The sequence below is a fragment of the Poecilia formosa genome, unplaced genomic scaffold, assembly GCF_000485575.1.
Source record: "Poecilia formosa unplaced genomic scaffold, Poecilia_formosa-5.1.2 Scaffold310, whole genome shotgun sequence".
NCBI lineage: Eukaryota > Metazoa > Chordata > Actinopteri > Cyprinodontiformes > Poeciliidae > Poecilia > Poecilia formosa.
In genome coordinates this window covers 157,717-171,724 of record NW_006800249.1, presented here as the reverse complement: position 1 = coordinate 171,724, position 14,008 = coordinate 157,717, and the positions used below count along the sequence as shown (strand labels likewise).

The following is a 14,008-nucleotide window of genomic DNA, read 5'->3' as shown; positions in this document are numbered from 1 at the left end:
TCTTTTTCTTAGCTTCCTTTGTCTTATGATTTTGTGACGACACAGTCAGATGCCATTGCTGAACAAACATTAAAAGTGATCCATAGAAGGCTCCATCCTTAATTAGACTCCTGATGCTGCTGTATTTCAGTGAACACTAACATCCAGAAAAGCTGGATATTTAAAATGTATTATTGTAAGTTCACAAGTAAGAGGATGATTAAATATTTAAATGTATATAATCACATTGGATCCAGATCATTTCAATTTGGGATACTTTGCTCTAAACAATTACTGAGGTCATTGACCTCCATTTTTTACTTTTCATTCTGGCACTTGTGGAGCTCCGTACAAGTGCAAAACAGCATGTGACAAATATGACAACAGCATTTTTTTATCTGGTGAAGAAATTCTGCTGAGACCACAGCAACAAGTTTCATAGAGGATAAGTGTTTGTGTGTGTATGACTGAGCACAATAATGCTTAATCAAGTAAAAAAAAAAAGGACAGGATCAAATAAAATTTGACTCAATAATCTGGAAACTGCTTGCTTTCTTGTTAAAGATTGAAATCTGACTACGAACAGATGAAGCCTAATTTGTCTTTTGTGAAACAACAATCTGACTTAATACGGCTCGTTTCTCTACTTCTCGTTTTAGCTTCAAGTCAACAGGATGTGAGCCAAAACCACAACAGTGAAGCGCAGAAGAGCTGTACGTGTTTCAACAAGTTGCAATGGGGCCTGACACATTCAAATGCATAGCAGCTTAAGCAGCAGCTGCCTGCAGCGGCTCAGCATGCTCCTAGTTTAAGATCAGGTTGCAGACTCCTGTGTTTCAGAGTACACCTGGACCGAAGCAAGTACATGACAGGAGCTATTTAGTTTGTTTTAGAGACGTAGTTCATGACAATCAGATGAGGCAAATGTGGGGCATGTAAATAGGGGTGGGCTGAGGCGAGAGGAACAGGAAGAATAGAGCGGAGAGACAGAAGACTGCAATACAGACAGAGAGAGGGAGAGCTTGTGGCGCTGGTATGTGAAATACTTCACAGCAGACTTTTTTACCCCTTCTTGTCTACATAGAGATATTGACCAGACGAAGGACGAGGCAAAAAATGCTGTACCCCATCTGTGGTCAGTTCAACAGATGATGTTGTGAGGAGATAAAGTCCAAACGACAAAGGTAAGACCCGGTTTACTTAACTTGGAGTAAAAGTAATGTTTATGGGGGAATCTCACAGGATTAAAGTCTTAAAAATAAACTATCTTCATTACTAAGGTCTAACTAGTCCATATGAATCTTTTAACCACATTATACATGTTAGTTGTTAAAAAAACAACAACAACAGAAGTGTAGATTTTATAGTGCTGTTTAAAGAGGTGAGAACTTGCTAAACTGGTTTCTTAAGGAGGGACAAAAAAAATCTTCAAAAACAGTTTTCAAGCCAGTAAACACCTGCCTGTTAACAGCGTACATGTCCTGTCTGCCGCCTAACCATCAGAAGAGGAACCGTTTTCTGTCTGCTTTGCGTCTATATCAAAGAATCTGCTTTGTGTTTCTTCCGCTCAGAGTTTGACAGACACAATAATGGAGAGCAACATTGAATTTTCTGTGGAGGAGATGCTGGAACCTCTCATCATCACCGAGGACGGAGACACAACCACAGGAGAGGCAGCAAGCAGCTCAGATGCCATCTTGCGAAGTTGTGGTGAAGACTCTGCTCTCGAAAAGAAAGAGGAACACCCGGGGGAGGGCGAGAATAATGAAGCTGCACCGAGTAGTGAAACGCATTCAGAGGAGCTAAAGTTGGAAAAGCAGCAGAGCAACACGGAGGAGGAGGAGCATTCAAAGGTTGATAAGCTGGAGGATAGTGAGAAGAGAGATGATGGACTAAACTTAGACAAAAATGAAAGTGAAGAGCAGACACAAGCTGGTGAAACAGTGGAGGAAAATTCCTCTGAGCAGCAAAATGAAGGGGACAAAAACCAAGATGAAGATGCAAAAAAGGTGGGTAAACTAAAACCTCTGAATCAATTAGTTGTTCAGAAGGTAATCATAACACTTATTATGTTATTGACTTAAACAACATTCAGTCCGAGGAAAACACACACACACACACACACACCTACACACACACACACTTGTGGAAATTTGTAAGATTTATTTTGTTACACATCATGTGGGATTACGTAGGAGTGGAGTGGATTCCTTTGCTGTGCCAACAAACATTGTGTGCCACTCAGTCAGAAACCTCTCTCCGTCTCTCTCCACCTACCCGCCTCCTCTCAGGCTCACCGGTTAACCCCTGACTTCCCAGACTCGCTGTTTGAGCTGCTCTGCACCCTGCAGGAGGGCAGGCGGCTCAACGACCAGCGATGCTCCTTCAGGTTGGAGGGCGGGATCAGGAGGAGGAGGTGCCACTCGGAGCCCAATACCAGGAAACCAGCTAACAGAGGTGGGAGCGCGCTCATGAGGTTCCACTGAAACTGATGAAACTCATGCAGCTGTTTCAGCTGTTTCCATGACATGACTCTGACTCATTTTGATGGAGAAGAACAAAAACAACTATGAAACCTATGAGCAGGGTTTCAGTACTTTTATGTTTCTCCATTTTTGATAGTTAAAACTCCACTGAATTACTTTTTTTTTCTTTCCAGTTGTCTTTTCCTCCATGACTTCACTGCAGAAAGAGGAGTTTTTTGATTTGGTTGCCACTGCACAAGCTCGCCGGCTGGACGACCAGAGAGCACAGCTGGGAGGCTCTCTGGCTCCAAAACCAAAATGTAGAAGCTTTCGAGGCAGCTTAAAGCAGCTGACTTTAGTGAAAAAACCTGAACCGGTTCCTGTCCCCAAAGATGTTCCTGCCCCTAAAGATGATCTGTATGATATGATTCTGACAACACAAGTAAGGAGGATTTGCTATAATGAGTGCTGTAATTTTTAAAAAGAAATAGTTGGTGTATCCACTTGTCGATTCTGATTCCTCCCTTTGCTGTAACCCTCAGGCTCAGGGCCGGCTGGAGGACCAGCGCAGCAGGGCCCCCGGTCCCATGGATGATGAAGACTTCTTCTCTCTCCTCCTGAAAGTGCAGGGTGGGCGAATGGATGAGCAGAGGACTGAACTGCCACGCTTGCTGAAAACCTGAGACACAAAATAGAAACTGTGGTCAGCTGTGAGAGTCAATGAGTGTTTTAGCCTCTCTCTTTTTTGCTTTGATTTCCTGTATGAGCAGGGTTTTCACAACCATAACTCCTCCTGAATGTTAGTCAGTGTTAAAGTTGTCAAGATTGTAGCAAAAACGCTAATGTTTGAGCCACAAAGCTTTTAATGTAACATTAGGAATTGTTTCCAATAAAGAAAAGGGCAGCAATACATAATTCAGCCTGTACTCTGAGGGACATGTAGGGCTTCTTTCTAAAACTTGGAGGTTACTTCTTGAAACCTAAGGGATATTTTTCAGAGTACAGTTAGTTTTTAGAGTGTAGACATTACTTTCCAAACCTTATAGATTATTTGTTGGATCTTAGAGGTTAGTTTCTGGAAGTTATGGTTATTCTCTGGAATTTACTCATATTTTCTGTGATATATACACTGCTCAAAAAAATAAAGGGAACACTCAAATAACACATCCTAGATCTGAATGAATGAAATATTCTCATTGAATTCTTTGTTCTGTACAAAGTTGAATGTGCTGACAACAAAATCACACAAAAATCATCAATGGAAATCAAATTTATTAACCAATGGAGGCCTGGATTTGGATCCACACACAAAATTAAAGTGAAATGTTCCCTTTATTTTTTTGAGCAGCATATTTTACTTTCATAAATCTGTACATTTCCTTTCTGTGAATTTCTGTGAATATACCATTTAAGTTTTGTAAACGAACTTATAAAACTTGGAAAGTAACCTCCAAGATTCAACAATGTACCTTCTAAGTTCATCAAAGTACCAAGTTGCAAGACTCATAACGTAGCATACTCCTTGAAATTAATCTTAGTGTTTTGAAAAGTAATGTGAGTTTTGTGAAGTAAGTTCATGAAAGCATTAGGTTACATATCTCCCTGTAATAGTTCAAGGAAGTACCTTTTCAGTTGCAGAGCATAACTTTAAATTGTAGTAAGTCGCTTACTACAATTTAAAGGTTCTAGAGAAAGTAACTTCTACTTCCTGAAAGTAACCTCTAAGTTCTGGAAACTAACTACAATGTTCTGGAAAGTACCAGGTTGCAGGATGCCTCATAACACAGCTTGATCTCTGAAGGTACCCAGTTAGTTCAACAAAGTAATCTGTATGCTTCATGAAAGCTGTCTTTAAATTCCAGTGAAAGCTTCAGAAGCGTTTCCCCACAATATAACTTACTACTAAAGTACCCTTTATGTTCTGGAATGACACCTCTGAGTTTGTGGTACAGAAATGTATATATTTACCCCAAATTATCCAATAAGCCAGTTTGAGGATATGCCATCTAATTGGAGAAAGTACAAAGATACAAAACTCCTGATAGTATAAGTGTTGCCCTCAAAAGTAACCTTTCGATTCTGAGGACAGAGACTTATAAGCTCCAGCAAGTCCTGGAAATGAAATAGTTGTATTATACATTGCTACTAAAATGTTTACCATATTTGTAGTTTTATTTCCTCTTGCAAATGTGATCAGAATAGACTAGCTTTTTTGGAAGTTGAGGAGAAAGTATTTTGATATGTATTGTTTTTTTTAACAAAAAAGGAAAAATCAAGAAGAAAACCAAAAGTCATGCAGTGCTTAAGTGATATATGAAAGTTCTCTTCCAGAATAAACCAAATGTGCATCTGAGCCATTAGATTTGTTGATTTGTGAAATTTATTTCTCAAAATTACCATCAGAAGGAAGAAAGGACTAACTCCATTACTGGATTTCAGCAGAGGATAGTTTCTTCAGTAGCAGTGATGCCTGAAATTTGAGCAAAACAGAGAATAACACTTCATTATAGAGAGGTGTTTAGTGGCGTGATGATTCCATTGTTGGTTATTATAGTAAAAACATATTAGATGCTTAGTATTTAGCACGTGTTGTACTCTTGAGACAGAAAGTCAAAACTGGGAAAAAATGTAAAATTATGAGTTTCTAGTCATAAATCGGAGTCAGAAATGGACTATCGTATCCATGTGTTGGGAAATTCCCCTTTAAGGCATTTTGTTGAAACTATGAAAAAAAATTGACTGCTAAGTTTATTATTAACAGTAATTCCCTTGTGATGGGAACATTTCCTGATATCTATTCAAAAACATCCAGCTGCACATGAATTTAACCATTCCTGGTGGAACAACATGACTTATGGTGTTCCTCTTAAGGAACAAATAAAGCAAAGATAAGGATGTTAATATTTAACAAGCTAAGTGGAGCACTTTTAGGTGTATTTTTCTAACCAACTTCCTGAATTTTCTAGTTTGCTCCTGTAATGATAAAGAAATAAATGGCAAATACCATGTTTCTTATTACCTGTTACAAATATTAGGCTTAGTGAAAAATAATTAAATTTTAGTATAGTTTATTAATCTAAATAGGGTGCCAAAGATGTTTTACTGAAGTTAGCTGGTTTTATTTTTGCTGTGCAGTATTCGGTGTTAAACAGAAGAGCATGGTTGTGACTCATCACAAACCGATCAAACTGTTTAAGTCACAACATGCTTTTCAAAACGCCGCAGGCAATAATGAAGGCCACTTAATGTCAACACCTACTGGGGGTCTCATGGAAACTGGTGACCTTCTCCGCTCTGCACTGCACTGCACTGCACTGCGTCCTCTCAGCTCAGAGGAAACCTGTTTGAGGAAGTAGTTATCGGCCCACGCAGGGGGAGGTCAGAGGTGACGAGAGGATGCCGTGTCACTTCCTCAAACAGGAGATTTAGGCCAAGATATCAGATCACTGACCACCACCTGCAATGCTTGCAGCAAAGAGAAAAAGGAGAAGAGCATGCAGCACATCTAAAGCTGCACATTTCAGCAAATATTATGAAACAGGAAAAGCTGATTAAGTTCCACTTTTAGGATGAATGTGCTAGAAAGTGCTCTTCCAAGAGTTGGGTGTGTATATTCAGGCAGTTTGTTCCTCATCAGGAGGATTAAAGGTCACTTGTCAAAGAAGAAATATCAGTCATGTCAACACGGGTTTTATTTAGATTTATTTGTCTGACTTAGAAATCTCTTAATTCTGCAGATGTGTTTTATTTAGCTCACTATTTTTGTTTGTCATGAAAAATAGAGTTGCTCAAGATATCAAGATCAAAACGCTAAGCAGCTTAGCATATAAAACTGAATATAGAATATAAACCCTGTCCCAACTTGGTGAGGTTTAACAAACACAGTCAAGTCTAAAATTATCCATATTCAGGTTTAATGTAATCTTTAACTATTACTATTAGGTTTTCTTCTGACTTGAAGCATTATCTCTGTTTTGGAGAAGTCCAGCGAGATTCTGACTTGAATCTCATAGAGGACTTGCAGAGATCTAAAAATTAGGATAATGGCAAAAATAATAATATAAAAGCAATACAGCTTTTTCCGTAAATTATTGATGTAAATATAATCAATAATCATGCTATTTTTTTAAATAAAATGGGAATAAATATTACACAATTTTGCTTTGAATCTGGCAGGATTAATAATATAATATAATATAATATAATATAATATAATATAATATAATATAATGTAAAAATGAGAACACCTCAGATAACACAGCAAATAAAACGTGTTATATAGAAATATATTATTTATAGAAAGAGTCTTCCTGGAAACTTGTGATTGATCATGTGATTAGAAGCATCCAAGAAGGACTTAACAGTAAACATAAACCAAGACGGAACCAAGACAAAGTACTCAGCATGCGTCTACAATAACTGTAGTTGTTAAACTTCCTGATAAAAATCCTGTCTGTTGGAGCTGTAGCTTGTTTCTGGTCGTAGTTTGCGTTTTGATGACGTCACTGTCCTATCCTCGCGGGATTAGTTTACAGCGGCAGCTCTGACCAAAACCAGGATGTGGATGGAAACCAAATTTGGACTTCACAGAATATGTTTACTCGTTATTTGAGACTTTTTTTTAATTGACAGCAGTGAAGCGAACTTATTTGAGGTTTGTATAAACCGGACTAAATGAGACTAAAACTTTCAACGAGAGCGTCGCTGTAGTTTAATTAATTGTTACAGCTAAAGGAGTTTATGAACTGAAAGCTTAAATCAAAGCTAGATGCTAAATTAGTTTATAATACGGAACATAAGTTAGATTTTATTGTATTGCTTTTTATGTTTGATCTTAAACATGCCTATTTCCTACATAATTTGTTTCCTCAGTAATTAAAATACTGTTTAAGTCATGCACTTTTAGAGAGTCCACACTAAAATAAAACTATGAAAACTCGGGAGATTACAGTTTTATATTTTGTTTTTGCCCAGCTTTAACCAAGATATTTTAGATCTTTTAGCTTAGTGGACAGTTTGTTTGTCTATAAAGATGAGGAAGGTAGAAGAAAAAAAAACTTAACAACTCAAAAGAAGAAGTGAGGCTTAAACTGTTTACCGAAGCAGTATATGAAAGTCATGCCTATACGAAAACAGTAGCAAAGCACTAAAACAGGACCTGAAAGAAGCATCAGCTCTCACTTAATAAATCTGCTGCTGCTGGAACATATTCAGAAATCATCCTGGAGGAAGAGCTGCAGTGCTGAAGTCAATCTAGAGGTTAGGAAACAAGGAAACATCATCGGTTGCGTAAGACTTAGACCACAGCATTACTCAAGGAGTATCTGGAAGCCTGGAAAACTTTCTAAGCCCTTCTTTGCTTAGCGAAATAACAAGAAAGTCTCCCAGAGAAACCAGGAAATGGTAAACAATGTCGGTGGTAGGATGAAATATTGACTTTATGATTGTTTGTTTCTATTCTATAAGCTCCATTTGAGCTGCTCCATTAGAAAATGTGATGTTTTTTTAATTATTATTACATTATTATTTTTAATGAAATGCTGTTCTAATCACACAGTCTATTTTTCTTGTAATTAGTGTAGATTTAAGAACAGTTTGCGGCTGATATTCTATTCCTAGTTATTCTACTCAAGAATAACTCGTTTGTAAATAATTTTCGTATTTCAAAAATACTTTTAAAGTGTTGGGGTTTTTTTTTTTAATTCACAAGAATCTATTTTCTTATTTAAAAAATATTAAAGCACGTATAATTTCACAGCATAATGAATTTATTTTTTCAATGAAAACTTGCTCCTTTTCTTCGTAGATGTTTCTGATCCTGTCCCTGCTGATAATGTTTGCGCCACCAGGGGGCGACGCATCTCCAATCAGCTGCTACAACGACCAAGGTGATGCCGTTGACTGGTAAATATTCATTTCACTGCCAAAATTCACAGAAATCTGAAAGTTTAAATAATAGTTGAATATACTTTTGGCCTCTCTGGTATTAATTCTCTGCTGTCCCCTTATGTTTAAACAAGGTTTTACCTGTACAAACTCCCTAAAGAAGGGGGCAGAACACACGAGTTTCAGGGAGATACGTATTTATTGCTGGACAAAGGGAGTGAAGGATGGACGGAGGGGAAGGTGACGGTGAACGACACCAATGGAGCTTTGGGCCAGACAGTCGGACAGCTGTACTCACAGGAAAAGGTCGGTTACCATCAGGTTTCCTTTTTATCTGCAGCAGATCAGAGGCTGATGCTAAAAATTGTGAGTTTTACATCCCTTTCTTTAGAAAAAAAACACCTATAGTTGAAGGTCAGCATTCTTCAAAAATGAATTATGAAGCAGTTTTCACTTCCTTCATATTCACATGTTCAGGTTCCACCAAGTGAAAAACGGCCGCAGGCAGCAGATATTTCAGTTTTTACCGTCTCAACAGTCTCATAAAAACTAATCTAATTTAAAGTGTGACCTAAAAGCAGTGGCATAGAAAGTCGATGCAAAAAAATAAATTATGTTGCACTGATGCAATAATACCTTAGAATAAGTTTTTCGTGTCAAGTGTTTGCAGTACACTTTCTGTACTGTGGTTTCTACTTCTTCTCTTTTACTCCATCATGCCTGAGGTGTGTTTCAGTTGTGGTGTAGGCTACATAACAGCAATTAAACCAGAGCTTGCTTAAAAAAAATAAAATGAAATAGGATATTTTCAAGTATGTCTTTGAGCTTTATTTCCTGATAAATGACCAAAGAAATATTGCCCACGACATTATTTGCTGACACAAGTCTCTGTCTTTTTAACAGGATCTTTGTTTCGGTTTAACAAATAAATAAATGCTTAATCTTTTAACTGAATCAAGTTATTCTCAGTAGCAGGACGTTGAATTGATTGTGCAAATGAGTTATTTTGAAAAAAGAATAACATGGACTTGACAATTTGGTTGACGTCAGATCTTTATAGCTCTGTCACAGCTTTGCTGTCTTTGAAACGTTTTTCAGCTAATCTTTCTGCTTTCTTTTGGAAATATTTCTTATTTATTCTACTAATAGTTTATTGCCATAATATTATGACTTTATTCTCGTATTTAAAAATGAAATCTCCAATACACCATTATACTAAATTAATTGTTAATTTTTCAAAGTAAAGTAAATTCAATCAGAGATTTTGGTACTTCAATAAAGATTTATTGCAGTAAGTGTAGATAGTGCCATATTTTTCAGTAGAACCCAATTCCAAGTATCTAAAAATAAATAACAGTGCAATTTTCACATTCTGCTGGCTTTATAGTAGACTTGATTTCTTGTTTTTTGGTACTTCTGTAACATCAGACTTGAATCTTATCATTTTAATCATCCATATGTTGATTTTTGCCACTGAGAGCCCACAGACATGTTCTCGCTCATACAGCTTTAAATCTGCCATCTGGAGGCTCTGCGTCAAAAGAAACAACAGGTTTGTTCAGATTCCCAGTTCCTCCCTATGCTGAGGTATGTTTAAATCAAACAGTAGATTCAAAGTTACACCAAGCTGCAAATCAGAAATCTCAAGTTACCAAGATTATTTTACAAGGTTACAAGAAAGTCTGACTACTTGGGAAGGAAATATGAAGAAATGACCTTTTGCAAGGTGCTACATGTGCCTTAAAGACACATTTATATCAGACCTAGTTTTAGAGCATTACAGTGTGTTTTAAAATAATCTCCTGCTATTTACACCAGAAATACGCCAGGAACTACAGAAAATGGTTCATTTGTGCCATGTTTGTTCACTCTGTAGTTTTTCAATTGGTTTGATAACTAAACCAAGCTACTACTTTTGTACTTCAAACATTATCACAAAAACAAATCTACAGGTAGGAAATAATTAAACAGAAAATGTTTCTGACTGTTTTGGTGCACTATCTTCCTCCACCAGGAAAAACAACCTGATTATTTTTAAAAAAAATCTTCATTTACTTATAAAATGATACAATTTATCATTGTTTACAATGATACAATTTATAAATTTATTAATGCTACAAAAGGAGATCCCAGAATATTGTTAATTTTTATTTTTTTAATTTTTGCACGTTTGTTGCTCTAAAGTCTGCAGTTTGACAAGTGAAGTGTTGGGGATCAGAAAAAGGCATTCAGATAAATTCCTGTCTGCTTCTGCATTTCATCTGCAGCTGTAAGACTTCCCTTTTTTAAGATGTAAACTGACCATGGTGCTAAGCATATTTTTGACCGCCATGCTTGTGGCTTTTGAGTGTTTTAAAATGAAGACACTCAATAGGAGAAGTGAAAATGTGCTTTTCTGTTTGGATTGGGCCGGTTTATTCTTAATGCCGGTAAAAGTCACGACGCAAAGTTCAATGTTCATTCCTTAAACTCATCCTCTTTGTCCATCCTGTTGGTTTCTGCTCAACAGAGACCATACCGTGAAGAAAACAGGTCACACAGAGAAACCCAGAGACATTTCGTAGGGGTTCCCATGTGCTTTCAAGGCCAGATGGGATGCATAATTCATCCAGAAAACTCTGGGTCTCCTCCAAAAATGACGTCCAGAGCCTTATAATGAGATGCCTGAGATGTTCCAGACAATTCAAACTGTGCTGCAAACCAGTCGAGTGTTTTCCAACAGAACTGCATCTTCTGCTGAACTGAAACATCAGACCTGGAGGCTGTTGACATGACCATACTCTGAGATCTCGTCCACTATCAGTCCATGGCACAGATTCTCTTTGAGACTTAGAAAATATCATTTTTTGAATAATTATTTGGTTGTTTTCAGTTTTTGATCCGTTCAAAATTATTGTGTAAATTTAGAATCGGTGATTTAAAGAAAACATTTTTGTTTTCACAGAACTCGGAGGTAGCGTACATCCTGTACAACGACCAGCAGCCTTCTGGGGAATTTGGTGGCAGATGGGCTGAAGGCAGCGGGAGCAGCAAAGGTCACACGAAAGGTCAGGCACCTCAATGTCACCCAGTGTTCAGAAACAGAGTGGAAAACAGTTCAGCTGCCTCAGGGAATAATCCGATTTGGACATAAACTCATGCAGAGAAGAGGTATCCTGCTGCTAATAAAGTATCTGACAGTCTCACCTGGTACAAAACAGAGCCTCACCTGATGTATTCCTGTTTCATTGTCTGTAAGCTAATTTGCTAACACTTTTATCGTCTCTGGCCTTCAGGTGTTGTTCTGCTGGATAAAAATCAGGGGTTCTGGTTGGTGCACAGCACCCCTCACTTCCCCCCTGAGCGACAGGAAGGGCAGTTTTACTATCCCAGCAGTGGAGTGAACAACGGGCAGAACTTCATCTGCGTCACCTACCCGCTAGAACGTTTCCAGACCATCGGTAAGACTGGAGTCGAGGCTTTTATGCTGGAAAGCTGAGCCTCTCCCAGAACGCTGACCTGTATTATTATGGAGAACTTAGGAGGTGCGCTGCACCTTTAAGAAAACAGGATGTATCCTCTCTGTCTTCGTAGTTTAGAACTTAAATTAAAAATGAAATTTCTCAGATGGAGCCAAGATTTTCCACTTAAATGAGAATATTACAGATATGAACAATTTGAAAATGAAAGCAAGATGTGGTGTTATTGAGGAAGAAGGAAAGAATATGAGAGTATTTAAGGTTTTCATGCCTCTCTGCACAACTCACATTAGACATTGGCCGGCCTCTGATTCAAAGTTGTTCCCCTAAATGAAGTTGTAACTAAAGGAGGACATTTAAATGCATGACGGTTCAGATGGTGAGAACAGGAGGAGCGCTGAGGGGAAACGGCACAAACATTTAGGTTTGACTTTGTTTTCTCTCACAAGCATCTCATAAGCATATAATGATACATGTTTCCTCTGAGTTTGGAGGGATTTTAATTTTGTGTCAAAGTAGAAACACTTTAAAAAGAAATCAGAAGTTGTTGCTGCTGAACACCAGACTGTAATGCTTATCTCTGTTCAACTCTCTAAAAATACCAGTATAAACATAAGTCTATTTCTGTAAAATAAAACGTTTTACAGTTTTATGCAACATTCAAGGAAACTCATCATATCTGGGAAATAACATCATTTTTGAAACATGCCTAAAACGTCTGAAGATTCAATTTAGATTGGATTCTTAGCTAAATGTGTCGGTAAAAACTGGGTCAATCCATAACTTTATTAGACCTCTGATGTCTGAGCGAGTGTTTCAGCAAGAATAAATGTTCTTTATTTAAATATTTCAAAGAGAAACCTCTTAAGGAACAATACAAAAACTATATGTTTGCCAGCTGTTTTAAACCATATGCTAATGTAGTTCCTTAAAAGCTGCTGCTTTTAGTAAAGGATTTCTAATGTTGTGTTTAGCAGTCCGGTCAGGTAATGACACAACAGCATAATCAGTGTAAACAGGTGTTGTCTCCGTGTCACTCAGCCGCCGCCGCAGATCGCTGGCAGACTCAGCCGTTGGCACAGTTGCTATGGCAGAGCCGGGGATAATGTAATTAGACGGAGGTGTGTAACCATAGCGATCGAGGCCCTCACGCTGCGGCAGGGATTTGTTTCATCACGTCCTCGCCTCTCCAGCTGAGATGTTCTGGGCGTCCGGGGAAAACGTGGACACACAGGCAGAGGGCATCTGGTCAGACAGCAGAGACAGAGCTTTGTTTTTATCAGCACCTGCAGCATTTCATTTACACATAAATACAGAAAACTGCTCTGCTGCTGTTGGAATTTGCTTTGTAATCGTCTCAGGGATGCCACCTATAAATGAAAAACTGTTGAGCTGACAGAAACGTGTGTAGTTTCAGTAACAAATTTAATCAAGCCTAACTTTTTATTTCATTTAGTTTGTCCTGAACCAATATACCACTTAGGAGAAACTCAATTTATTTAATTAAAGGCAAAGCTGTTGTGCTTTGATAATTAAATCACTACTGCAGTGATCTTATTTCGCAAGCACGACTAGTTTTATTGCTTTGCTCAGGTTATTGGGCCTAAACCAAAGTTTGATCAAACCAGAACTTTCATCTGTCCAAACATGCAATACTTTCCCAAAATAGGCCATTTGGTTCTTACACAGTTCCTTTATATCTGAATTAGGGATAATGCATTCATTTAGAGGAATGTTCAAACAGATATTCCTGTTTGTAGGTTTAGTGGTGATTAAAATGTTTATTAAGCCAAGCATCCAAATCCAATCAGCCACTTTTACACTGTGGGAATATTTTGTCTAATGTTTAAACTTGTGTTTTACAGTTTGGCAAGTAACAAATACGGCTCTGTTTGCTATTGTTTTCTGCTGCTTCTGCTCTGGTAAAAAAAAAAAAGTCCTATATTATTATTATTATTATTATTATTATTATTATTATTAATTCATTGTATTTATAAAGTTCTTTATATTGCCAATTGAAATCTCAAAGAGTTGTTATACTAGACCCTTTAATTAAAGGAATGGCCCACAGTTCTCCCTAACTGATTTAAAAAACAGCAAAACCAAATAAAAATGTAAAAAAAAATGATTAACCTACAAATAACCCTTGAAAATAACTCAAAAGTATTTAGTAATTCAATAAAATATCTTAAAAATAACAAATAGCTGTAGTTTACAATT

The 14,008-nt window shown here is 37.4% G+C and overlaps 2 protein-coding genes across 7 annotated transcripts in view; both read left to right on the top strand.

Annotated features, from left to right (window-relative positions):
• Positions 1–701: 701 nt before the first annotated feature.
• gpsm3 (G protein signaling modulator 3) lies at positions 702–3,550 on the top strand. Its single transcript, XM_007572887.2, has 5 exons — positions 702–1,163; positions 1,551–1,988; positions 2,271–2,436; positions 2,639–2,886; positions 2,987–3,550. The coding sequence occupies exons 2-5, from the start codon at positions 1,569–1,571 to the stop codon at positions 3,125–3,127; spliced, it is 975 nt and encodes a 324-aa protein (XP_007572949.1). The 5' UTR covers positions 702–1,163; positions 1,551–1,568; the 3' UTR covers positions 3,128–3,550.
• Positions 3,551–6,940: 3,390 nt separating this feature from the next.
• dnase2 (deoxyribonuclease II, lysosomal) overlaps positions 6,941–14,008 on the top strand; it is an 11,147-nt gene continuing 4,079 nt past the window's right edge. Inside the window, exons 1-5 of one of the 6 annotated variants that reach the window (XM_007572883.2) lie at positions 6,941–7,098; positions 8,251–8,348; positions 8,465–8,636; positions 11,275–11,377; positions 11,606–11,770. In XM_007572883.2, the coding sequence (XP_007572945.1) occupies positions 8,251–8,348; positions 8,465–8,636; positions 11,275–11,377; positions 11,606–11,770 (538 nt within the window). In that variant the 5' untranslated portion in view covers positions 6,941–7,098. The other 5 variants (XM_016661095.1, XM_007572882.2, XM_007572881.2 and 2 more) reach the window with 5 other exon arrangements.

Bases quoted from the DNA above. Each gene is read 5' to 3' on its own strand.
- gpsm3 (XM_007572887.2), top strand. From the start codon at position 1,569: ATGGAGAGCAACATTGAATTTTCTGTGGAGGAGATGCTGGAACCTCTC. The intron at 1,989-2,270 runs GTGGGTAAACTA...GCCTCCTCTCAG, and splicing joins AAGATGAAGATGCAAAAAAG to GCTCACCGGTTAACCCCTGA. The intron at 2,887-2,986 runs GTAAGGAGGATT...TGTAACCCTCAG, and splicing joins ATATGATTCTGACAACACAA to GCTCAGGGCCGGCTGGAGGA.